We start from the raw sequence: 23,651 nt of genomic DNA, 5'->3' as shown, positions 1-23,651 counted from the left end.
GATCAATTCACCTATTTCTGACTGCAAGGGACCTACATTTGTTTTAACTAATCTCTTTCTCTTCATTGGTGACCCTCGGACTTTACTGATCAGACTTTACTGGCTTTACTTTGCACTAAACGCTGTTCCCTTAACGTGTATCTATGGCTCAACTTTAATAATGTGTTGTCTTTCCGCTGGCTGTTTAGCCCACGACAAAAGATTTTCACTGTACCTCGGTACACGTGACAATAAACTAAACTAAACTGAACTGAACATGAGTGCTGAGTTTAATGGCTCAGTCCATCTAATTCTACATGTGTAGGCAGAATCTCACTGTTTTATTGTTTTAAGATACAAATTGATGAGTTTCAATCATGCAGTCATTATATACCAAGAATAAATGTGCAATATATTTTGCAAGACAAGACAACATTCAGGTATATTTGTAAAAATGTGACTGCTTTATTACTTTAAATAGTCTTCCTAACTCAGACTCACATTAATAAAAGAATACCTTTCAATCTTTTCTTGCAATAAAATCTTTGTTTTCGCATCTGCCATTTATTCACATAATTTTCCGTGAGATCATTTTATTTTTCCAAATTCTACTGCTAACAACGTGCAATTTTCTCGCTACTTGGCATCTGTACTTTATAGTTCTTCCAATTTTGCTTTGATGTTTTTTCTAAAAGGCATTAGGAAGTCATTAAAATCCACTTCATAAGTGAATCTCCCTCGATTATATACTCTCTTCTCAATTAGTTTCTCAGTCATTGGCGGGTTACTCCATACCTAAAAGAAAATGGAAAATTAGCTCTCCACCACATATAATTCAAATATAGCAAACCTACAAATTCCTAAGCAGAATGTTTATCATGTGCATGTCAAACTGCAAAAAACTCCCCCGGTGTTTCAGATGACAGAGGGCCAGAGCAGAGGGATCTAAGAGTGCAGCTGCATGGTTCCTTGAAGGTGGAGTCGCAGGTAGATAAGGTGGTCAAAAAGGCTTTTGGCACATTGGCCTTCATCAGTCACAGCATTGAGTATAAAAGTTGGGAGGTCATGTTGGAGTTGTATAAGACGTTGGTGAGGCCACATTTAGAGTATTGTATTCAGTTCTGGGCACCATGTTATAGGAAAGATGTTGTTATGCTGGAGAGGGTACAGAGAAGATTTACGAGGATGTTGCCAGGACTAGAGGGTCTGAGCTATAGGAAGAGGTTGAGTAGGCTGGGACTCCATTCCTTGGAGTGCAAGAGGATGAGGTGTGATCTTATAGAGGTGTACAAAATATTGAGAGGAATAGATCGGGTAGATGCACAGAGTCTCTTGCCCAGAGTAGGTGAATCGAGGACCAGAGGACAAGAGTCAAGAGTGTTTTATTGTCATGTGTCCCAGATAGGACAATGATATTCTTACTTGCTGCAGCACAACAGAATATGTAAACATAGTACATATCGGGAAAAGAAATAAAAGTTCAGTGTGTGTATACACACATGCACACATACTCAATAAATAAACAAATATAGTGTAATAATAATAATAGTCTGTTGCAGTTCGGAGCTTATTTGTTGCCGTGTTTAATAGCCTGATGGCTGTGGGGAAGAAGTTGTTCCTGAACCTGGACGTTACAGTTTTCAAGCTCCTGTACCTTCTTCCCGATGGCAATGGTGAAATGAGTGTGTGGCTAGGATGGTGTGGGTCTCTGATGATGCTGGCTGCCTTTTTGTTGCAGCGACTTTGATAGATCCCTTCGACGGTGGGAGGTCAAAGCCGGTGATGGACTGTGCAGTGGTCACGACTTTCTGCAGTCTTTCCCGCTCCTGGATGTTCAAATTGCCGAACCAGGCCACGATGCAATCAGTCAGTTTGCTCTCTACTGTTAAGGGTAAGGTTAAGGGGTAAAAATATAATAGAAATCTGAGGGTACATCTGTGGGTGTAAGGAATAAGCTGCCAGAGGAGGTAGTTGAGGCTGGGAATATCCCAACATTTAAGAAACAGTTTACATGGATAGGACAGGTTGGGAGGGATATGGACCAAGCGCGGGCAGGTGGGGAATGGTGTACATGGGGCATGTAGCTGGGACATGTTGGCCGGTGTGGGCAAGTTGGACCGAAGGGCCTGTTTCCACACTGTATCATTCCATGACTTACAATTCCCATGCAGAATAAATGTATTATGAGTATGCCAAAATTAAAAAAATATCTCCCGATGTTACAGATGAAATAAAAACTGAAAATGTTTGTTACGTTCTCCCTGTGACCTGCGTGTGTTTTCTCCGAGTGCTCCGGTTTCCCGCAACCTTCCATAGATGTACCGGTTTGTAGTTTAATCAGCTTTGGTAATATTGTAAATTGTCCTTAGGCATGTGGGATGGTGCTAGTGTGCGGGGACCACCAGTCGGCACGGACTCAATAGACAATAGACAACAGGTGCAGGAGTAGGCCATTCGGCCATTCGAGCCAGCACCGCCATTCAATGTGATCATGGTTGATCATCCCCCATCAGTACCCTGTTCCTGCCTTCTCCCCATATCCCCTGACTCCGCTATCTCTAAGAGCCCTATCTAGCTCTCTCTTGAAAGCAACCAGAGAACCGGCCTCCACCGCCCTCTGAGGCAGAGAATTCCACAGACTCACCACTCTCTGAGAGAAAAAGTGTTTCCACGTCTCTGGCTTACTCCTTATTCTTAAACTGTGGCCCCTGGTTCTGGACTCCCCCAACATCAGGAACATGTTTCCTGCCTCTAGCGTGTCCAAATCCATAACAATCTTCAATAAGATTCCCTCTCATCCAGAGTGTACAAGCCCAGCCGCACAGGTCCCTTTGCTGGGGATCCACTTCGGGAGCTCCAACGCGGGAGCCTGCGGACTTAACATCGTGCTCGCGGTCCCTTGGTTAGGGACCGACTTCGGGAGCTCCAACCGCCCCGACGCGGGAGCTTCGATCACCGGCTGCGGGAGATTCGTTCGCCCAGACTGTGGATGGTTCGACTACCCCGACCGTGGGCGAAAAGGAGGGAAGAAGATATTATGTTATTGCCTTCCATCACAGTGCGCTGTGGTGGATGTTTATGTTAATTTTATGTAGTGATGTGTCTTGTTGCTTTTTTTGGTATGACTGTACGGCAAATCAAATTATTTGTATGTTTTTACATGCTTGGCTAATAAATTAATTACAATTACATTTAGACATGTACATGGATAGGACAGGTTTAGAGGGAAATGGGTCAAACACAGGCAAGCGGGACTAGTTTAGATGGACATGTTGGTCAGTGTGGGCAACGTTGGGCCAAAGGGTTTCGGCCCGAAAAACGTCGCCTATTTCCTTCTCCCCATAGATGCTGCTGCACCCGCTGAGTTTCTCCAGCATTTTTGTGTAGTTGGGCCAAAGGGCCTGTTTCCACACACTGAGTAGTTTCATGGGTGATAGGAACAGAATTAGGCCATTTGGCCCATCAAGTCTACTCCGCCATTCTATGGCTGGTCTATCTTTCCCTCTCAATCGCATTCTCCTCCCTTCTCCCCATAACCCCAGACACCCCATATGACTCAATGACCCAGCACCGTTGTTTGTTCTCCAGTCATGGGGATCTTAATAGTCTGTTAAAAAAAAACCCACATTTAAACAAATGTTGCACTTACACTTTTTGGTACAAATGTTATGTCCACTCTCTTCGGTGTTCCACTATTTAACATTTCACTTTTCTTTGCTATGCTGTCCTTAATAAATTCCCTCTTTGGTACTCTTGCCGAAGGAGGAGGTACTGATATCTGCATTTGTTAGATAAAAGCGAGTTCAGAGTTAAAGATCAATATTTATTTTGAGCGGGATTTCATTTATCATAAACACACTTCATATTGACCAGTGGGCCAGTTGACCTGTCAATCCACAGAAATAGGCCACATTTTGATTGGAATAAAGACTTTTGACAGGTGCATTTATTCACTAGATGGCAGGTCTTTAATATGGCTGACAAACTTTCTACTGTAGTATTTCACGGAGCCCATAATGTAATCAAAGTCCTTTGTCGAAAAATACACTGGGTCTTGTAATTGCAGCATTCGTTGTCACTGTGTTGTGAAACTGGTAGTGATTTCTTAATCATGCAGGAATTGGCAAATGAATGTATAAGTTCACCCGGAGATTCCCCACTATTCTATTATGTTTCAGATGCTCTTATGTTTCGGATCACTGGTTGGCACGGACTTGGTGGGCCGGTGAATCGGCCTCCACTGCCTTCTGTGGCAGAGAATTCCACAGATTCACAACTCTCTGGGTTAAAATGTTTTTCCTCATCTCAGTCCTAAATAACCATATAACCATATAACAATTACAGCACGGAAACAGGCCATCTCGGCCCTACAAGTCCATGCCGAACAAATTTTGTTCCCCTTAGTCCCACCTGCCTGCACTCGTACCATAACCCTCCATTCCCTTCTCATCCATATGCCTATCCAATTTATTTTTAAATGATACCAATGAACCTGCCTCCACCACTTCCACTGGGAGCTCATTCCACACTGCCACCACTCTCTGCGTAAAGAAGTTCCCCCTCATATTACCCCTAAACTTCTGTCCCTTAATTCTGAAGTCATGTCCTCTTGTTTGAATCTTCCCTATTCTCAAAGGGAAAAGCTTGTCCACATCAACTATGTCTATCCCTCTCATCATTTTAAAGACCTCTATCAGGTCCCCCCCCTTAACCTTCTGCGCTCCAGAGAATAAAGACCTAACTTATTCAACCTATCTCTGTAACTTAGTTGTTGAAACCCAGGCAACATTCTAGTAAATCTCCTCTGTACTCTCTCTATTTTGTTGACATCCTTCCTATAATTTGGCGACCAAAATTGTACACCATACTCCAGATTTGGTCTCACCAATGCCTTGTACAATTTTAACATTACATCCCAGCTTCTATACTCAATGCTCTGATTTATAAAGTCTAGCATACCAAAAGCTTTCTTTACCACCCTATCTATATGAGATTCCACCTTCAAGGAACTATGCACGGTTATACCCAGATCCCTCTGTTCAACTGTATTCTTCAATTCCCTACCATTTACCATGTACGTCCTATTTTGATTTGTCCTGCCAAGGTGTAGCACCTCACATTTATCAGCATTAAACTCCATCTGCCATCTTTCAGCCCATTTTTCCAAATGGCCTAAATCACTCTGTAGACTTTGGAAATCCTCTTCATTATCCACAACACCCCCTATCTTGGTATCATCTGCATACTTACTAATCCAATTTACCACACCTTCATCCAGATCATTGATGTACATGACAAACAACAAAGGACCCAACACAGATCCCTGAGGCACCCCACTAGTCACCTGCCTCCAGCCCGATAAACAGCCATCCACCATTACCCTCTGGCTTCTCCCATTCAGCCACTGTTGAATCATCTTGCTATTCCTGCATTTATACCCAACAGTTGAACCTTCTTAACCAACCTTCCATGAGGAACCTTGTCAAAGGCCTTACTAAAGTCCATATAGACAACATCCACTGCTTTACCCTCGTCAATTTCCCTAGTAACCTCTTCAAAAAATTCAAGAAGATTAGTCAAACATGACCTTCCAGGCACAAATCCATGTTGACTGTTCCTAATCAGACCCTGTTTATCTAGATGCTTATATATATTGTCTCTAAGTATCTTTTCCATTAATTTGCCCACCACTGAAGTCAAACTAACAGGTCTATAATTGCTAGGTTTACTCTTAGAACCCTTTTTAAACAATGGAACAACATGCGCAGTACGCCAATCCTCCGGCACTATTCCCGTTTCTAATGACATTTGAAATATTTCTGTCATAGCCCCGGCTATTTCTACACTAACTTCCCTCAATGTCCTAGGGAATATCCTGTCAGGACCTGGAGACTTATCCACTTTTATATTTTTCAAAAGTGTCAGTACTTCTTTAACTTTGAACCTCGTAGTATCCATAGCTACTCTACTAGTTTCCCTTACCTCACATAATTCAATATCCTTCTCCTTGGTGAATACCGAAGAAAAAAAATTGTTCAATATCTCCCCCATCTCTTTTGGCTCTGCAGATAGCTGTCCACTCTGTCTCTCCAATGGACCAATTTTATCCCTCCTTATCCTTTTGCTATTAATATAGCTGTAGAAACCCTTTGGATTGACTTTCACCGTACTTGCCAAAGCAACCTCATATCTTCTTTTAGCTTTTCTAATTTCTTTCTTAAGATTCTTTTTACATTCCTTATACTCCTCAAGCACCTCATTTACTTCATGCTGCCTATAATTATTGTAGATCTCCCTCTTTTTCCGAACAAGATGTCCAATTTCCCTTGAAAACCAGGGCTCTTTCCAATTTTTACTGTTTCCTTTCAACCGAACAGGAACATAAAGATTCTGTACTCTTAAAATTTCCCCTTTAAATGTCCTCCATTTCTCTTCTACATCTTTCCCATATGGCCTGCCCCTTATTCTTAAACTGTGTGACCACTGGTTGTGGACTCTCCCAACATGGGGAACATTTTTCCTGCATCTAGCCTGTCCAATCCTTTAAGAATTTGATATCTTCAAGTTTAAGTTCAAGTGAGTTTATTGGTATGTGTCCCTGATAGGACAATGAAATTCTTGCTTTGCTTCAGCACAACAGAACATATGAGGCATTTACTACAAAACAGATCAGTGTGTCCATATACCGTAATATAAATATATACACACATCAATAAATAAACTGATCAAGTGCAAATAACAGATTATGGGTTATTAATAATCAGAGTTTTGTCTGAGCCAGGTTTAATAGCCTGATGGCTGTGGGGAAGTAGCTATTCCTGAACCTGGTTGTTGCAGTCTTCAGCCTCCTGTACCTTCTACCTGAAGGTAGCAGGGAGATGAGTGTGTGGCCAGGATGGTGTGGGTCTATATCTTTCTATAAGACGCCCTCTCATCCTTCTAAATTCCAGTGAATACAAGCCCAGTGGACCCATTCTTTCATCATATGTCAATCCCGCCAATAGCTATACTCCCAGTTTGCTGTCTGTAACAATTCTCCAAATTAATTTGCTGATCAATCTGTTAGATAGCTCATGCTACATAGCCAGCTAAGTCTTAGTCTAAAGTCATCAGAGTGTACTTCCTTTGTCAGCATGGGCAAGCTGGCCGAAGGGCCTCTTTCCGTGCCGCAGGGCTCTTGGAATAGATCGGGTAGATGCACAGAGTCTATTGCTCATAGGTGAATGGAGGGTCAGAGGACATAGGTTTAAGGTGAAGGGGAAAAGATTTAATAGGAATTTGAGGGGTAACTTTATCAAACAATAGTGGATGGAGTGTATGGAACAAGCTGCCAGAGGAGGTGGTTGAGGCAGATACTATCCCAATGTTTAAGATACAATTAGACAGGTACATGGATAGGACCGGTTTACAGGGATATGGGCCAAACGCAAGCAGGTGGGACTCGTGTAGATGGGGCATGTTGGTCGGTGTGGGCAAGTTGGGTGGAAGGGACCGTTTCTATGCTGTATCACTCTGAATAACCAAATCGTCTGCAAATTCAACCAAATTAACTCTGATTAACCAAATCTCTGCAGTTGCAAAGCCCGCATGACTTAGACCGACAATGTTTTGGTTAACATCATAAAAAGTTTTGAGCATTTTTGAAATGTTGAACATTTATGAAAATGGGCATTTTGTACTTTTTTACATTTTTGAACAAATGCACAAATGTACAAATGTACACATGTGAATGGACAAAATGTTAATGTGTACATTTTTGAACATTTTGTCCATTTATTTGTACATTTGTGCATTTTTACATTGTATACATTCATAGTTGTAAATCTGTGCATTTTTGCACAAGTTTGAAGATTTTGTACATTTTGAACAAAACGTTGGCAATGTACATTTTGACCATTTTGATCCCGTTTTGAACAATGAATGTTTTTTAAACATAAAATGTCTTGGTTACCAGCTCCGCAAGCACAGGGGCCGCTCCGGTTGTCGGTGGTCTTGAAGATGCTGCACTCCCCCCTTTTCCTGCTTTTGCTTTGCCTTTTCCTTTCTCTTTCTTCGGAAGACTGTCCATCTTGGCTTTGACCACATCAATTATCCTGATGTCGGCGTAGGCGTTAGCTATGTCCAACGCATTTTGCCCTAATTTTGCAAAGAAAAATCAATGTGTGTTCGGTATAACAGCACATTGTTGAATGCTCCATCCATAAAGGACAGCTTCTCTTGCTGATTCGGTTCAGTTCAGAGATACAGGGTGGAAACAGGCCCTTCGCGGCCCTCCGAGTCCGGACCCACCAACAATCCCTGCACATTAACACTATCCAACACACACTAGGACATTTTTTGTTAACTTTATACAATGATACCAAGCCAATTAACCTACAAACCTGCACGTCTTTGGAGCGTGGGAGTAAACCGGAGCACCCGGAGAAAACCCACGCGGTCTCTGGGAGAACGTACGAACTCCGTACAGGCAGCACCTGTAGTCAGGATCCACCCCGGGTCTCTAGCACTGTAATGCCCCTGTCCCACTTAGGAAACCTGAACGGAAACCTCTGGAGACTCAAGGTTTCCGTGCATTTCCCGGAGGTTTTTGTCAGTCTCCCTAATGGTCGAAAGTGGTTTCCGCTTCTTCTATGTTCCGGCGATTATTTCAAAAATTTCAAAACCGGCCGCAACTAAAAATAGGTTGCCGTTTTAAAAATCGGTAATTTTTTTGTCAAAGCCTAGTTGTGATGCGAGCTGAAGGTGGTTGCCGGAGGTTGCAGGTGGTTGCTGGAGGTTGCAGGTAGTGGAAGGTAACCTCCAGCAAATTGTCCCTAATGTGTATTGCAGAACTAGTGTACAGATGGTCGGCGCAGACCCAGTGGGCCGAAGGGCCTGTTTCCACTCTGTATCTCTAAACTAAACCACTCTAGAGGTCTGGAGACTGATTCGACACAGAGAAACACAACAGTGACTTTGCACAAATAAGATAAACTGTCAATCATTCTTTCGGCATGTTGGGCGAGGGAAACATATATTGTCGAGAATATAGGAAGAATTTCCTGGATCTGCTACAAACATTGCCATGGGAATTTTTGAGAGCTCTTGACTGCGGGCAAAAGTTTGGTTTGGAGATACAGCGCTGAAACAGGCCCTTCGGCCCATCGAGTTCACGCCGACCAGTGATCACCGCACACTGTCACTATCCTCCACGTGTTAGGGACAATTTACAGTTATGCCAAGCCAATTAACCTACAAACCTGTACGTCTTTGGAGCGCGGGAGAGAACTGGATATCCCGGAGAAAACCCACGCGGGTCACGGGGAGAAGGTGCAAACTCCGTACAGACAGCACCCGTAGTCAGGATCGAACCCGCGGTAAGGCAGCAACTCTATCGCTGCGCCACCGTGCCGCCCAAATTGTTCATCAGCATGCATCAACCCCAGCTATCCCTTGTTTCATTCTCTTTCATTTTGAACTAGAAACTCCTCTAAATAACAATGGTTACAGCAAACGATGATGCCCTTTAGTTTAGAGATACAGCATGGAAACAGATAATAAGATCATTTTGTTAACAGCATTGTGATTACTGGTCCGCAGCATAAGCGGGATAGATTCAGGTTCAATTTTAATTGTCATTGTCAGTGTACAGTACAGTATAGTGGTCCACCGAGCCCACACCAACCATCGATCACCCTAGTTCTATGTCATCCCATTTCCCCATCCACTTCCTGCACACTAAGGGCAATTTACAGAGGGACGATTAATCCACAAGTCCGCACGTCTTTGGGATGTGGGAGGAATCCGGAGCACCCGTGAGAAACCCACGCGCTCACAGGGAGAACATGCAAGCTCCACACAGACAGCACCTGAGGTCAGGATCAAACCGGGATCTCTGGTGCTGTGAGACAGCGGCTCTAACAGCTGTGCCACCATGTTGTCTATGCTGTGGAGCAGTAATACATTGAATCTCAACAGATTGGTGTTAGCAAAATTCAAGATAGACACAAAACGCTGGAGTAACTCAGCGGGACAGGCAGCATCTCCGGAGAGAAGGAATGGGTGACGTTTCGGGTCGAGACCTTTCTTCCAGAAAAGTCGCCCATTCCTTCTCTCCAGAGAGGCTTCCTGTCCCGCTGAGTTACTCCAGCATTTTGCGTCTTTCTTCGGTTTAAACCAGCAACTGCAGTTCCTTCCTGCACTGTTAGCAAAATTATCTTACTAACTGTTTAAGAAAGAACTGCAGATGCTGGAAAAATCAAAGGTAGACAAAAAATGCTGGAGAGACTCAGCGGGTGAGGCAGCATCTGTGGAGAGAAGGAATTGGCCTTTAGTAGTCAGTAGATTTCAGGTCAGTAGATTTCAAAAGCTGACAGTGGTGCTGTTACCACTATGACTATCCTCAGCAGTTCCTCACCAACCGGCCCCAGACTGTGAGACTCGGCCCCCACCTCTCCTCCACTCGCAGGTTGAGTACCGGTTCCCCACAGGGCTGTGTGCTAAGCCCCCTCTTATACTGTCTCTACACCTACGACTGTAGTCCGGCCCACAACAACAACCGCATCGTCAAATTTGCTGACGACACTACTGTGGTCGGACTTATTTCGAAGGGAGACGAGGCAGCCTACAGAGAGGAAGTCCTGAAGTTGACAACCTGGTGCTCAGAAAACAATCTGGCTCTGAACACCAGGAAAACAAAAGAGCTCATTGTCGACTTCAGGAGGCACAGCACCGACTTAGCCCCCCTACACATCAACGGCGAGTGTGTGGAGAGGGTCAACACCTTCCGGTTTCTCGGTGTCCATATCGCTGCTGACATCTCCTGGACGGACAACACGACAGCGGTCATCAAGAAGGCTCAGCAGCGGCTGCACTTCCTGAGGTTCCTCAGGAAGCACAACCTGGACTCTAACCTGCTGCTGACCTTCTACCGCTCGTCCATCGAGAGCCTGCTGACATACTGCATTACAGCATGGTATGGCAGCTGCACCATGGCAGACAGGGAGAGGCTTCAGAGGGTAACCAGGACAGCGCAGAGGATCATTGGCTGCCACTCTCCCCTCCCTGATGGACATCTACACCTCCCGCTGCCTTAGCAGGGCAAAGAAGATCATCAAAGACAGCTCCCATCCTGCGTTTGGACTGTTCGACCTGCTGCCCTCTGGAAGGCGCTATAGGTGCATCAAATCCAGGACAAACAGACTCAGGAATAGTTGCTTTCCGAGAATTATATCTACCATAAATTCAAATTCACACATGCACTGACTACACCGCCCAACATGGACTTCCATCTGTATATATGTATATATGATATATGTATATATGTCCCCCCCCCCCATCTCCCTTCTGTTTTTTGTTTTTTTTCTGTTTCTTGTTTTTTGTGCTAAATTGTATGTATGCACTGAGTACGAGCAGCTTTCAGTTTCACTGTACATGTATAGTGACAATAAATGGCATATCTATATCTATATCTACTATCCAAAAAAAACCAAACAAGGTTGAAAAGAAGAAGACCAAATAAAAGATGTTGGGTTTCTTGCTCCTTGTAATATGTAGTGTCAGTTCCGCAGTCCCTAGCCCTAGATATTTCCACCCTGGGAAACATATCTCTGCGTCTCCCTCACCCCAGACTCTCAGACTGAAGAAGAGTCTCGTGCCAAAACCTCACCCATTCCTTCCCTCCTGAGATGCTGCCCGTCCCGCTGAGTTACTCCAGCTTCGTGTGTCTGTGACAGGGCAATATCCGCACACATACCTTTCTGGTTCACCAGTTCCACGTCGGCGCCGCGCTCAATCAGGTAGTTGACACAATCCACTCTGCAGCTTTCTATTGCCCTCATCAAAGGCGTGGCTCCGTTGATGGAGACGGCATTGACTGTCGCTCCGGCCTTCACCAGCATCTGCACAATGTCCAGTTGCCCCGCATGGCACGCATGGTGAAGGGGCGTCCACATTAAATTATCGTAGGTGTTTACATTAGCACTAGGAATGCAGAACACATTGTAAGAGCATGTTCAGGAGGGATAGAGAGAAAGGAAAAGGAGGTGGGGTAGCGTTACTGATTAGAGAGGGGATTAATGCAATGGAAAGGAAGGACATTAGTTTGGAGGATGTGGAATCGGTATGGGTAGAGCTGCGAAACACTAAGGGGCAGAAAACGCTGGTGGGTGTTGTGTACAGGCCACCTAACAGTAGTAGTGAAGTTGGAGATGGTATCAAACAGGAAATTAGAAATGCGTGCGACAAAGGCAAAACGGTTATAATGGGTGACTTCAATCTACATATAGATTGGGTGAATCAAATTGGCAGGGGTGCTGAGGAAGAGGATTTCTTGGAATGTATGCGGGATAGTTATCTAAATCAACATGTAGAGGAACCAACGAGAGAGCAGGCTATTTTAGACTGGGTATTGAGTAATGAGGAAGGGTTAGTTAGCAATCTTGTTGTACGTGCCCCCTTGGGAAAGAGTGACCATAATATAGTTGAGTTCTTCATTAGGATGGAGAGTGACATTGTTAATTCAGAAACAATGGTTCTGAACTTAAAGAAAGGTAACTTTGAGGGTATGAGACGTGAATTGGCCAAGATTGATTGGCAATTAATTCTAAAAGGGTTGACGGTGGATATGCAATGGAAGACATTTAAAGACTGCATGGATGAACTACAAAAATTGTTCATCCCAGTTTGGCAAAAGAATAAATCAGGGAAGGTAGTACATCCGTGAATAACAAGGGAAATCAGGGATAGTATCAAAGCGAAGGATGATGCGTACAAATTAGCCAGAAAAAGCAGCATACCGGAGGACTGGGAGAAATTCAAAGACAAGCAGAGGAGGACAAAGGGCTTAATTAGGAAAGGAAAAATAGATTATGAAAGAAAACTGGCAGGGAACATAAAAACTGACTGCAAACGTTTTTATAGATATGTGAAAAGAAAGAGATTAGTTAAAACAAATGTAGGTCCCTTGCAGTCAGAAACAGGTGAGTTGATCATGGGGAACAAGGATATGGCGGACCAATTGAATAACTACTTTGGTTCCGTCTTCACTAAGGAAGACATAAATAATTTGCCGGAAATAGCAGGGGACCGCGGGTCAAAGGAGTTGGAGGAATTGAGTGAAATCCAGGTTAGCCTGGAAGTGGTGTTGGGTAAATTGAATGGATTAAAGGCCGATAAATCCCCAGGCCAGATAGGCTGCATCCCAGAGTACTTAAGGAAGTAGCTCCAGAAATAGTGGATGCATTAGTAATAATCTTTCAAAACTCTTTAGATTCTGGAGTAGTTCCTGAGGATTGGCGGGTAGCAAACGTAACCCCACTTTTTAAGAAGGGAGGGAGAGAGATAAAACGGGGAATTACAGACCAGTTAGTCTAACATCGGTAGTGGGGAAACTGCTAGAGTCAGTTATTAAAGATGGGATAGCAGCACATTTGGAAAGTGGTGAAATCATTGAACAAAGTCAGCATGGATTTACGAAAGGTAAATCATGTCTGACGAATCTTATAGAATTTTTCGAGGATGTAACTAGTAGCGTGGATAGGGGGAGAACCAGTGGATGTGGTGTATCTGGACTTCCAGAAGGCTTTCGACAAGGTCCCACATAAGAGATTAGTATACAAACTTAAAGTACACGGCATTGGGGGTTCAGTATTGATGTGGATAGAGAACTGGCTGGCAAACAGGAAGCAAAGAGTAGGAGTAAACGGGTCCTTTTCACAATGGCAGGCAGTGACTAGTGGGGTACCGCAAGGCTCAGTGCTGGGACCCCAGCTATTTACAATATATATTAATGATCTGGATGAGGGAATTGAAGGCAATATCTCCCAGTTTGCGGATGACACTAAGCTGGGGGGCAGTGTTAGCTGTGAGGAGGATGCTAGGAGACTGCAAGGTGACTTGGATAGGCTGGGTGAGTGGGCAAATGTTTGGCAGATGCAGTATAATGTGGATAAATGTGAGGTTATCCATTTTAGTGGCAAAAACAGGAAAGCAGACTATTATCTAAATGGTGGCCGACTAGGAAAAGGGGAGATGCAGCGAGACCTGGGTGTCATGGTACACCAGTCATTGAAAGTAGGCATGCAGGTGCAGCAGGCAGTGAAGAAAGCGAATGGTATGTTAGCTTTCATAGCAAAAGGATTTGAGTAAGAAGAAAGACTGGATAGACTTGGTTTATACTCTCTAGAATTTAGGAAATTGAGAGGGGATCTTATAGAAACTTACAAAATTCTTAAGGGGTTGGACAGGCTAGATGCAGGAAGATTGCTCCCGATGTTGGGGAAGTCCAGGACAAGGGGTCACAGGTTAAGGATAAGGGGGAAATCCTTTAAAACCGAGATGAGAAGAACTTTTTTCACACAGAGAGTGGTGAATCTCTGGAACTCTCTGCCGCAGAGGGTAATCGAGGCCAGTTCATTGGCTATATTTAAGAGGGAGTTAGATGTGGCCCTTGTGGCTAAGGGGATTAGAGGGTATGGAGAGAAGGCAGGTACGGGATACTGAGTTGGATGATCAGCCATGATCATATTGAATGGCTGTGCAGGCTCGAAGGGCCGAATGGCCTACTCCTGCACCTAATTTCTATGTTTCTATGTTTCTATGTATTGTAAAGATATTTCGCACCAGGTTTAGCTTAGTTTAGTTTGGAGATGTAGTGTAGAAACAGGCCCTTCGGCCCAACAAGTCCGTGCTGACCAGTGATCACTCCGTACACTACCACTATCCTACACACTACGAACAACTTACAGTTATACCAAGACAATTAACTTACAAACCTGTACGTCTTTCGAAACATAGACAATAGGTGCAGGAGTAGGCCATTCGGCCCTTCGAGCCAGCGCCGCCATTCAATATGATCATGGCTGATCATCCAAAATCAGTACCCCGTTCCTGATTTTTCCAGCCCATATTCCTTGATCCGCTAGCCCTAAAGCTGTATGATCTTCAAATCATCCAGTGCCTTCGTGGCAGATTCCAATTTCCCATTTCCTTGATCCTTGAAAACCTATCATTCCAAATGGCAGAGAATTCCACCATATTCCTTGATTCCGCTAGCCCTAAGAGCTGTATCCAACTCTCTCTTGAAAACATCCACTGCCTTCTGTGGCAGAGAATTCCACAGATTCACAACTCTCCGGGGGAGAGAGTTGAACTCATCTCAGTCCTAAATGGCCTACCCCTTATTCTTAAACTGCGACTTCTGGTTCTGGACTTCCCCAACATGGGGAACATTGTTCCTGCATCTAGCCTATTCAATCCCTTAAGAATTTTATACGTTTCTATAAGATCCTTTGGAGCGTGGGTGGGAACCAGAGCACCCAGAGAAAACCCACGCAGGTCACGGGGAGAGCGTGCAAACTCCGTAAAGACAGCATCCATAGTCAGTATCGAACCCTGGTCTCTGGCGCTGTAAGGCAGCAACTCTACCGCTGCGCCACCGTGCCGCCCAATTTCCAGAGGCCAATTAACCTACAAACCCGCACGTCTTTGGAGTGTGGAAGGAAGCCAGAGAAACCTCTGATTGTCCCTAGTGTGGGTAGGATAGTGCTGGTGTACAGGTGATCGCTGGTCAGCGCAAACTTAATGGGTTGAAGGGTCTGTTTCCATGCTGTATCTCTAAAGCTAAACTAACCTTAAAAGTCAGCACTCATTCACAGTAGAAAAGGGTGAGGGGGATATATCTACAACATCAACCAGAAAATAAACTGACCTTGCTTCCACTAGGTATTTGACACATGGTGGTGGAGGCAGATATGATATTGGCGTTTAAAAGGCTTTTGGATAGGCACATGGAAGTGCAGGGAATCGAGGTGTATGGATGAAATACTGGCAGATGTTTAGTTTAGTTTATTGTCACGCATTCTTGCCATAGAGGGAGTACAGAGAAGGTTCATCAGACTGATTCCTGGGATGTCAGGACTTTCATAGGAAAAAAGACTGGATAGACTCGGCTTGTACTCGCTAGAATTTAGAAGATTGAGGGGGGGATCTTATAGAAACTTACAAAATTCTTAAGGGGTTGGACAGGCTAGATGCAGGAAGATTGTCCCCGGTGTTGGGGAAGTCCAGGACAAGGGGTCACAGGTTAAGGATAAGGGGGAAATATTTTAGGGCCGAGATGAGGAAAACATTTTTCACACAGAGAGTGGTGAATCTCTGGAACTCTCTGCCACAGAAGGTAGTTGAGGCCAGTTCATTGGCTATATTTAAGAGGGAGTTAGATGTGGCTAAAGGGATCAGGGGGTATGGAGAGAAGGCAGGTACAGGATACTGAGTTGGATGATCAGCCATGATCATATTGAATGGCGGTGCAGTCTCGAAGGGCCGAATGGCCTACTCCTGCACCTATTTTCTATGTTTCTATGTGTACTGAGGTACAGTGAAAAGCTTTTGTTGCCTGCTATCCAGTCAGCAGAAAGACAATGCATGGTTACAATCGAGCCGTTTACAGTGTATGGATAAATGTTGCTGCAGGAGTAGAGATGTATGGGGGTGGAGGGATTGTGAAATGCGATTGTAGGTCTGCTTCTGCAGCCAGCAAGTAAATAGTTGCCGGGGGTGGGCGCCATCTTGGAAGCGGATCATGTTGGTCACAAACATTGTGGGCAGAAGGGCCTGTTCCTGTGCTGTACTGTTCTATGTCCCATGAACAAAAATGGCAAGAAATTAATAATAGGTGGTGATCCCACAGTTTGCGTTCTACATGCTCCAAGGACAAGAGATGAGAATGTAGGAGGCTGACCGCGTATCTCTCTCTGGAATATCAGAACGTATGTAGTTGGAGATGCAAAGATTTTCACCCTTTTGGGGAGAAATATATGCAGTAGCTATGAAAATAAATGCAGACATTTTAAGAAAAAGAGCTGGAGTGACTGAGCGGGTCAGGCAGCATCCCTGGAGAACCTATCCCTGGATAGGTGACGTTTTGGGTCGGGACCCTTCTTAGGACAGGTTGTTGTGGGATAGACAATAGACAACAGACAATAGGTGCAGGAGTAGGCCATTCGGCCCTTCGAGCCAGCACCGCCATTCAATGTGATCATGGCTGATCATCCCCAATAAGATTGAGAGGGGATCTTATAGAAACTTACAAAATTCTTAAGGGGTTGGACAGGCTAGATGCAGGAAGATTGTTCCCGATGTTAGGGAAGTCCAGGACAAGGGGTCACAGCTTAAGGATAAGGGGGAAATCCTTTAAAACCGAGATGAGAAGAACTTTTTTCACACAGAGAGTGGTGAATCTGTGGAACTCTCTGCCACAGAGGGTAATTGAGGCCAGTTCATTGGCTATATTTAAGAGGGAGTTAGATGTGGCCCTTGTGGCTAAGGGGATCAGGGGGTATGGAGAGAAGGCAGGTGCGGGATACTGAGTTGGATGATCAGCCATGATCATATTGGATGGCGGTGCAGGCTCGAAGGGCCGAATGGCCTACTCCTGCACCTAATTTCTATGTTTCTATGTTTCTAAGTACCCCGTTCCTGCCTTCTACCCATATCCTCTGATCTTTAAGAGTCCTATCTAGCTCTCTCTTCAAAGTATCCAGAGAACCTGCCTCCACCGCCCTCTGAGGCAGAGATTTCCACAGACTCACAACTCAGTGTGAAAAAGTGTTTCCTCGTCTCCGTTCTAAATAATAATAATAATAATAATAATAATAATAATAATAATAATAATATATTTTATTGTCATTGCACATAAACGCAACGAGATTTGGTACGCAGCTTACTCCTTATTCTTAAACCATGGCCCCTGGTTCTGGACTCCCCCCAACATCGGGAACATGTTATAGGGGAGTTAGAAAGCTGGAAGAGAGGAAGGGCAGGACAAAGGTAAATACAGGCGAGAGGGAGACATTGAAAACATCAGCCAGAAAGTAAACTCACTCAGCTTCCACGAGGAATTTGGCCAGTGTATAATTCCCATCCGTACAAGCTGCCATGAGCGGAGTTGTGTAGTATTTGTCCTGTACATTGACTGACACTCCCTGGTAGAAGGCTTTCTTTAAAGATTGCACGTCATCTGCTTTTGCTGCGTAGTTAATACTGGTGTACACTTTCTCCGGTTTCTCCAAGTACCACGATGAATCATCCTGCAGCGGATGTTCAGGTGGCTTGTCCCGGGTGAACCGATTTGTGTCTGTAAAGTTCCTGAAGCGTTCTATCATAAAGTCTGGTGGACCCCCATCCTCACGTCGCTGCATGTACTCATCTGGGACAGTGCAAATGGGTATTGGTATGTTCAGCTTGCCCTTCTTGCCCCTCCTGCCCCTCTTCCCCTTCTTCCTCTTTGGTTCGTACGAGGACATGAGGTAAGCCTTCTCGAGGTACTTGGCGCCCTTGAAGAACTCGCTGACGTCGATGATTCCCGTGCGGGCTTTGTCCAGGGCGGTCATCAGCATCGTGACCCCTTCTTCCTGAATCGGCGCGTTCCTGTCGGCCAAGATGGTGGCAAAGTCCTCTCTGGTCAGCGTTCCGTCCCCCCTGTCCATGGTGGCGAAGGCGTTGCGCAGAGTGTGCTCGTGATAGAGCGCCCAGTCGTAGAGGTGGATGAGCCAGGGCGGGCTGGGGTTCTTCACGCCCGGCTTGGAATACTTTGTCAGGAGCCGCTCAACCTTCCGCAGCTCCTTGGACACCAGTTTAAACCCAAGTCCTTTGGCAGCGACCCTGGGAGTCTTTAACTGTAAATTTTTCAACTTGGGGTTGCTCCCTGAAAGGAAAGGCCAAAGGAGGAATTACAAGCTTTGCGTTGCATTAGCTTCCAAAAACATTGCCCCATTGTTTCCAGCTTTTTCCCCCACGAGTAGTAGCTCTACTCAATAACCAAAAATCTGTATCCTCCTTGTGCTTTGGTATTTCACATGTTTAATCAATAATGTTTTATTATTCATGTTTAACGTTTTATGTGACATTCCTAACTATCACTGTATGTCATGTTGTCACTTGCGGGCAGAGCACCAAGGCAAATTCCTTGTATGTGAATACTTGGCCAATAAACTCAATCATTCATTCATTCATTCATCATGCATTCATTCATTCATTCATTCATTCATTCATTCAATCATTCATTCATTCATACATTCAATCATTCATACATACATTCAATCATTCATTCAATCATTCATTCAATCATTCATTCATCATGAATTCATTCATTCAATCATTCATTCATGCAATCATACATTCATTAATTCATCCATGCATTCATTCATACTTCTTCTCTTTTTTTCAAGTTCCGCCATAATCAGAATCAGAATCAGAATACCGTTTATTGTCATTTGTTTTGTTTCTGCAGTCATATACGAACAAGAAAAAAACCAAGACACACAATTAACACAATTTACACAAGCGTGGAAGAAAGAACTGCAGATGCTGGTTTAAATCGAAGGTAGACACAAAATGCTGGAGTAACTCAGCGGGACAGGCAACATCTCTGGAGAGAAGGAATGGGTGACGTTTCGGGTCGAGACCCTTCTTCAGTCTTCTTCCTCCATATACTTCGCAGATAGGTTATTCTTCAGTCTGAAGAAGGGTCTCGACCCGAAACGTCACCCATTCCTTCTAGATTAGAATAGATTAGATTCCTTTATTTGTCATTCAGCCATTTCGGTCTGAACGAAATTTTGTTGCCTGCAGTCATTCTTATAATAATAAATAACAAAACACACAATAAACACAAATGAACATCCACCACAGTCAGTTCACCAGGCACCTCCTCACTGTGATGCAAAAGTCTTAAAGTCACTGTCTCTTCCCTCCTTATTCTCCCTCTGCGCTGAGGCGATATGTTGTTACCCCACCGGGCGATGGTAGTCAGTCCCGCGGTTCAACCGAGATGCTGCCTCTCCAGAGATGCTGCCTGTCCTGCTGAGTTACTCCAGCATTTTGTGTCTGTCCGCCATAATAATATTGAGGAACAATAAATTTAGAGTTAAGAGATACAGCATCGAAACAAGCCCTTCCGCCCACCGTGGAAATAGGCCTTTCGGCCCCTCGAGTCCTTCACCGACCAGCGATCCCCATACACCAACACTATCCTACACACAGGAGGGACAGTTTTTACCGAAGCTAATTAACCTACAAACCTGCACTTCTTTGGAGTGTGGGAGGAAACCGGAGCACCCGGAGAAAACCCACGCAGTCAAGGGGGGAAGGTCCAAACTCCGTACAGACAGCACCCGTGGTCAGGATTGAACCGAGGTTCCTGGCGCTGTAAGGCAGCAACTCGACCACTGCGCTGCCACGTCACCCCATGTGAGTTTGGAGCCTGGATCTTTAACCATCGTGGCACAGCGCTAAAGTTGCTTCCTTAAAGCACCAGAGAGACGTTTTTGATCCTGACTACGGGTGCTGCCTGTACGGAGTTTGCACGTTCTCCCCGTGACCTGCGTGGGTTGCCTCTGGATGCTCCGATTTCCTCCCGCACTGCAAAGACGTGCAGGTTTGTAGGTTAACTGGCTTGGTTTAAATGTAAATTGTCCCTAGTGCGTGTTAGAATAGTTTTAGTGTGGGGGGGATCGCAGGTCGGTGGGCCGAAGGGCCTGTTTCCGTGCTGTATCTCTAAACACAACTAAACACTAACTGTAAACAGGTGCATTTTGGATGCTGTACTGGGAGAGGAGAATGCGTGGGAAGCACTTTGCCTGCCTTGTGGATTTCATCCCCATACCTCGTTGTGCCAAGAATTTGGCACAGTCAGCAAATCCTCCTAACGCTGCCAGATGCAGAGCAGTATTTCCATCTGTGTTAATGATATCGATATCACAGTTGTAAGCAACCAAGGCTCGAATGACCTACAAGAGATGAACACATCAGCAAACAGTCGGTTTATTTAGATAGGGGCCTTTTCGGCTCGGGGCCCTACTGCAGACTGAAGACGGAAGAATGGTCCAGACCTGAAACCCGACATCTATCCATGTTCTCCGGGCATGCAACCTGACCCACCAGGTCCAATGTTGACCATCTTAACACAAATTCTACTTCAATCTCGAAGATAGACACAAAGTGCTGGAGTAACTCAAAACGAGTCAGGCAGCATCTCAGGAGAAACATTTCTTTCACCTTGGAACCCTATTTTGCTGGTGCAGGATTCCCAAAAAGTTAATCTGCAAGTTGAATCGGCAAACGCAATGCTACCATTTATTTCAAGAGGGCTAGAATACAAAAACAGGGATGTAATGCTGAGGCTCTATACAGCGCTGGTTAGGTCGCATTTGGAGAATTTGAAGATGTAACTAGGAAAATGGACAAGGGAGAGCCAGTGGATGTAGTGTACCTGGACTTTCAGAAAGCATTTGATAAGGTCCCACATAGGAGATTAGTGGGCAAAATTAGGGCACATGGTATTGGGGGTAGAGTGCTGACATGGATAGAGAAGTGGTTGGCAGACAGGAAACAAAGAGTAGGGATTAACGGGTCACTTTCAGAATGGCAGGTAGTGACTAGTGGGGTATCGCAAGGCTCGGTGCTGGGACCGCAGCTATTTACAATATACATCAATGATTTGGATGAAGGGATTCAAAGTAACATTAGCAAATTTGCAGATGACACAAAGCTGGGTGGCAGTGTGAACTGTGAGGAGGATGTTATGAGAATGCAGGGTGACTTGGACAGATTGAGGGAGTGGGCAGATGCATGGCAGATGAAGTTTAATGCGGGTAAATGTGAGGTTATCCACTTTGGTATCAAAAACAGGAAGGCAGATTACTATCTAAATGGCGTCAAGTTGGGAAGAGAGGAAGTACAACGGGATCTGGGGGTCCTTGTACATCAGTTTATGAAAGTAGGCCAGGTTCAGCAGGCAGTGAAGAAAACCAATGGCATGTTGGCCTTTATAACAAGAGGAATCGAATATAGGAGCAAAGAGGTCCTTCTGCAGTTGTACAGGGCCCTAGTGAGATGACACACCTGGAGTATTGTGTGCAGTTTTGGTCCCCTAATTTGAGGAAGGACATTCTTGCTATTGAGGGAGTGCAGCATAGGTTTACAAGGTTAATTCTCGGGATGGCGGGACTGCCATATGCTGAGAGAACGGAGCAGCTGGGCTTGTACACTCTGGAGTTCAGAAGGATGAGAGGGCATCTCATTGAAACATATAAGGTTGTTAAGGGCTTGGACACACTAGAGGCAGGAAACATGTTCCAGATGCTGGGGAAGTCCAGAACCAGGGGCCACAGTTTAAGAATAAGGAGTAAGCCATTTAGAACGGAGACGAGTCTGTGGAATTCTCTGCTTCAGAGGGTGGTGGGGGTAGGTTCTCTGGATGCTTTCAAGAGAGAGCTAGATAGGGCTCTTAAAAATAGCGGAATCAGGGGATATGGGGAGAAGGCAGGAACGGGGTACTGATTGGGGATGATCAGCCATGATCACATTGAATGGCGGTGCTGGCTCGAAGGGCCGAATGGCCTACTCCTGCACCTATTGTCTATAGTCTATATTCTATAGTCTATAGTAAGCAATTTTGGGCACCACATCCGTGGAAGGGTGTGTTGGCTCTGGAGAGGGTTCAGGAGAGGTTTACAAGAATGATCCCAGGAATGAATGGGTTAACATATGATGAGTGTTTCACAGCACTGGGCCTGTACTCGCTGGAGTTGAGAAGAATGAGGGGGGGACCACATTGAAACGTACTGAATAGTGAAAGGCCTGGATAGAGTGGACGTGGAGAGGATGTTTCCACTGGTGGGAGAGTCTAGGATTAGAGGTAATTTCTTTAGTAAGAGGGTGGTGAATCTGTGGAATTCTTTGACACAGAAGGTGGTGGAGGCCAAGTCAGTGAATATTTTTAATGCAGAGCCAGATAGATTCTTGATTAGCATGGGAGTCTGGGGTTATGGGGAGAAGGCAGGAGAATGGGGTGAGGGGGGGAGAGATAGACCAGCCACGATTGAATGGCAAGTAGACTTGATGGGCCGAATGGAGTAATTCCACTCCTATCTCACATGACCTAATGATATAAACTGGGTTCCTAGATCCAGAAAATGACCTACTAGCAAAGATTGGAAAGAGACTTTAAAATGGAAAGAGAGCAGAGAAGATTTACAAGGATGTTGCCAGGACTTGATGGCCTGAGCTAGGGGGAGAGGTTGGGGCAGGGTGGGACCTTGTTCTTTGGAGCACAGTAGGATGAGGGGTCATCTTGTTGAGGTGTTTACGATCATTAGGGAAATAGATAAGATAAATGTGCAGAGTTTAATCCCCACAGTAGGAGAATCAGGAACCAGGAAACATTGGTTTAAGGTGAGAGGGGAAAGTTTAATAGGAACCTGAGGAGCAACTTTTCAATGTAAAGGGTGGTTGGTATATGGAACGAGGAAGTTAAGGCACATAATATCACAACATTTAAAATAAATTTGGAGGGGAAAGGTTTAAAGGGATATGGGCCAAATGCAGGCAGGTGAGACTATTGTAGATGGGGCGCCTTGGTCGGCATTGGAAAGTTGGGCCGAAGGGTCTGTTATGACTGCCAAAATTAAAAATGTAGTCAACCGCAAGTAACAGGCTATTCAACTGGGCGGCACAGTAGCGCAGCGGTAAAGTTGCTGCCTCACGGCACCAGAGACCCGGGTTCGATCCTGACCACGGGCGCTGTCTGTACGGAGTTTGCACGTTCTCCCCGTGACCTGCGTGGGTTTTCTCCGAGATTCCATTTATCCTCCCGCACTGCGAAGACGTACAAGTGTGCAGACTACAACCCG

At 45.0% G+C, this 23,651-nt stretch overlaps 1 protein-coding gene across 4 annotated transcripts in view; it reads right to left on the bottom strand.

Annotated features, from left to right (window-relative positions):
- Positions 1–505: 505 nt before the first annotated feature.
- ankef1a (ankyrin repeat and EF-hand domain containing 1a) overlaps positions 506–23,651 on the bottom strand; it is a 47,479-nt gene continuing 24,333 nt past the window's right edge. For all 4 annotated transcript variants that reach the window (XM_055638933.1, XM_055638934.1, XM_055638932.1 and 1 more), the window contains 6 exons: positions 20,624–20,747; positions 17,842–18,664; positions 11,714–11,940; positions 7,931–8,115; positions 3,629–3,757; positions 506–774 (listed from right to left, as the gene is read on the bottom strand). In XM_055638933.1, the coding sequence (XP_055494908.1) occupies positions 634–774; positions 3,629–3,757; positions 7,931–8,115; positions 11,714–11,940; positions 17,842–18,664; positions 20,624–20,747 (1,629 nt within the window). In that variant the 3' untranslated portion in view covers positions 506–633. The remainder of the gene's footprint in view (positions 775–3,628; positions 3,758–7,930; positions 8,116–11,713; positions 11,941–17,841; positions 18,665–20,623; positions 20,748–23,651) is intronic.

The sequence above is a fragment of the Leucoraja erinacea genome, chromosome 8, assembly GCF_028641065.1.
Source record: "Leucoraja erinacea ecotype New England chromosome 8, Leri_hhj_1, whole genome shotgun sequence".
Classification (NCBI taxonomy): Eukaryota; Metazoa; Chordata; class Chondrichthyes; order Rajiformes; family Rajidae; genus Leucoraja; species Leucoraja erinaceus.
This window is presented reverse-complemented; position numbering and strand designations above follow the sequence as displayed.